The sequence below is a fragment of the Cebus imitator genome, unplaced genomic scaffold (genome assembly GCF_001604975.1).
Source record: "Cebus imitator isolate Cc_AM_T3 unplaced genomic scaffold, Cebus_imitator-1.0 Scaffold803, whole genome shotgun sequence".
NCBI lineage: Eukaryota > Metazoa > Chordata > Mammalia > Primates > Cebidae > Cebus > Cebus imitator.
This window is the reverse complement of record NW_016108118.1, coordinates 359,014-362,123: the sequence shown is the minus strand read 5'-3', so window position 1 is coordinate 362,123 and position 3,110 is coordinate 359,014. Positions and strand designations below refer to the sequence as shown.

At 40.7% G+C, this 3,110-nt stretch overlaps 1 protein-coding gene across 1 annotated transcript; it reads left to right on the top strand.

Annotated features, from left to right (window-relative positions):
* The first annotated feature begins 1,188 nt into the window (after positions 1-1,188).
* Positions 1,189-3,104, top strand: LOC108297466 (ras GTPase-activating protein-binding protein 2-like). The gene is given in 1 exon segment (XM_037735425.1): positions 1,189-3,104. A coding segment is annotated over 1 exon segment (1,446 nt). The 5' UTR covers positions 1,189-1,408; the 3' UTR covers positions 2,855-3,104.
* Positions 3,105-3,110: the final 6 nt, after the last annotated feature.

Below are 3,110 nucleotides of genomic sequence, written 5' to 3'. Positions count from 1 at the left end.
TTGAGCTCAGGAGTTTGAGGTTGCAGTAAGCTATGATTGCACCATGCAACACAATAAGACCCTGTCTCAAAAAAAAAATTGATTAATTGAAAACTAATTGAAATTTTGGAAAGAAACCATTACACTTAAAGTCAATTGATACCCTATCTTTTTGATAATAGACATCCTAACAGGTGTGGGGTAATATCTCATTGTCATTTCAATTTGTATTTTCCTGATGATTACTAATGTCAAGCATTTTTTTGTGTATTTTCAGCCATTCATATGTCTTATGTCTTTTTATTTTTTTGTTACTTGTGTTCTTGTTATCTAGTTGTTTGAGTTCATTGAATATTTTCGATATTAACTCCCTGTCAGATGTATGATCCCCAAATATTTTCTCCCATTCTGTAGATTGTTTCTTTATTCTATTGATTGTTTCCTGTGCTGCATTTAAGCTTTTAGTTTGATGAAAGCCCATTTGTCTATGTTTACTTCTGTTCCCTGTGCTTTTGGGGTCATATCCATAAAATCTTTGCTAGACTAATGTCAAGAAGCTTTTCAGCTCTTACATTTAAGCATTTAACCAATTTCAAGTTGATTTTTATATATGGGGTGAGATAGAGGTGCAATTTCATTCTTTTGCATGTGGATATTAGGTTTTCCCAACAGTATTTTCTGAATAGAGTATCTTTCTATTGCATGTTCTTGACATGTTTGTGGAAGATTCGTTCATTGTAAATCCATGGATTCATTTCTGGGCTCTCTATTTTGTTCCAGTGGTTGATAATGTCTATCTTTGTCCTTAAAAAGTTGAACTCTGCTTAGGAAATGACGTGTTAAAAAAAAGGAAAAGGAAAAAAGAAAAAACGTTAAACTCATAGAAGCAGAGAGTAGAATGGTTGTTACCCAGGGCTGGGTGTGGGGAAAGAATGAGGCAGATGTTGGAGAAATTATGGGGAGAATGAGGCAGATGTTAGTCTTAAACTCCTGGACTCAAGCAGTACTCCAGCCTTGGCCTCCCAAAGTGCTGGGATTACAAACATGAACCACTGTGTCCAACCATGAATAGACTTTTCAACAAATGGTGGTGAGGCAATTGGATATTCACGTACAAATAAATTAATTTGTGTCCCTGCCTAACACCATACACAAAAATTAACTGAAAATGGATCACAGACCTAAATGTTAAAAACAAAAACAGACGTCCGTGGTCCTTGTCACTCGCCGCAGAGTCTGGCGCCCAGGAAGAGGTGGTTGAAAGGAAAAACGAACTTGCAGCTCTCCGGCTTCCGAGTTGTTGGAGGAAGGGGGCGGTGAGCAAGAAGAATCCACTGCACCCCGGTTCTCAGCGACTCTCCTGCGGACCTCCTCGCGACGTACCCGCCGCCGCTGTTGGCTGGAGCATTTGACATTGTGCAGCAAAGAAATGGTTATGGAGAAGCCCAGTCCGCTGCTGGTAGGGTGGGAGTTTGTGAGGCAATATTATACTTTGCTGAATAAATCTCCAGAATATTTACACAGATTTTATGGCAGGAATTCTTTCTATGTTCATAGTGGAGTAGATGCTACTGGAAAGCCCCAAGAGGCTGTTTATGGCCAAAATGATATACACCACAAAGTATTATCTCTGAACTTCAGTGAATGTCATACTAAAATTCGTCTTGTGGATGCTCATGCAACCTTGAGTAATGGAGTAGTTGTCCAGGTCATGGGTTTGCTGTCTAAAAGTGGACAACCAGAAAGGAAGTTTATGCAAACCTTTGTTCTGGCTCCTGAAGGATCTGTTCCAAATAAATTCTATGTTCATAATGATATGTTTCATTATGAAGATAAAGTGTTTGGTGATTCTGAGCCTGAACTTGATGAAGCATCAGAAGATGAAGTAGAAGAGGAACAAGAAGAAAGACAACCATCTCCTGAACCTATGCAAGAAAATGCAAACAGTGGTTACTACGAAGTTCACCCTGTGACTAATGGCATAGAGGAGCCTTTGGAAGAATCCTCTCATGAACCTGAACCTGAGCCAGAATCTGAAACAAAGACTGAAGGGCTGAAACCACAAGTGGAGGAGAAGAACTTAGAAGAATTAGAGGAGAAGTCTGCTACTCCTCCTCCAGCAGAACCTGTTTCTCTGCCACAAGAACCACCAAAGGCTTTCTCCTGGGCTTCAGTGACCGGTAAAAACCTGCCTCCTAGTGGTACTCTTTCTTTCTCTGGAATTCCACCCCATGTTAAAGCACCAGTCTCACAGCCAAGAGTTGAAACTAAACCAGAAGTTCAATCTCAGCCACCTCGTGTGCGTGAACAGCGACCTAGAGAGCGAACTGGTTTCCCTCCTAGAGGACCAAGACCAGGCAGAGGAGATATGGAACAGAATGACTCTGACAACCATAGAATAATTCGCTGTCCAGATAGTCATCAACTTTTTGTTGGTAACTTGCCACATGATATTGATGAAAATGAACTGAAAGAATTCTTCATGAGTTTTGGAAACGTTGTGGAACTTCGCATCAATACCAAGGGTGTTGGGGGAAATCTTCCAAATTTTGGCTTTGTGGTTTTTGATGACTCTGAACCAGTTCAGAGAATCTTAATTGTGAAACCGATTACGTTTCAAGGACAAGTTTAAATGTGGAAGAGAAAAAAAACAAGAGCTGCAAGAGAGCGAGAAACCAGAGGTGGTGGTGATGATCGCGGGGATATTAAGCGCAATAATTGAGGTCCTGGTGGTCCACGTGGAGTTGTGGGTGGCGGAATGATGTGTGATCGTGATGGAAGAGGACCTCTTCCAAGGGGTGGCATGGCACAGAAACTTGGCTCTGGAAGAGGAACCGGGCAAATAGAAGGCCGCTTCACAGGACAGCGTCGCTGAAGCTCCACTGTTGGCAGAGTCTTGACAGTGGTACAATATTCATCGTGTTTGCAGTCTTGTTAATTTGATTTTTTGTCTTTGGAATGTGACACAGCCTTTTTGATCATTTCTTTGATGTGAAAAGCATCTTTTGGTTATCAGTTAAATTGAGGTGGACATTATTTCCCCAGTTTCACAACAGGATTCACATTGTTAATTTATAAATCTAGACTTGGAGAATTAAGGACTGAGAACTGACCATATTTTAAACTATCTA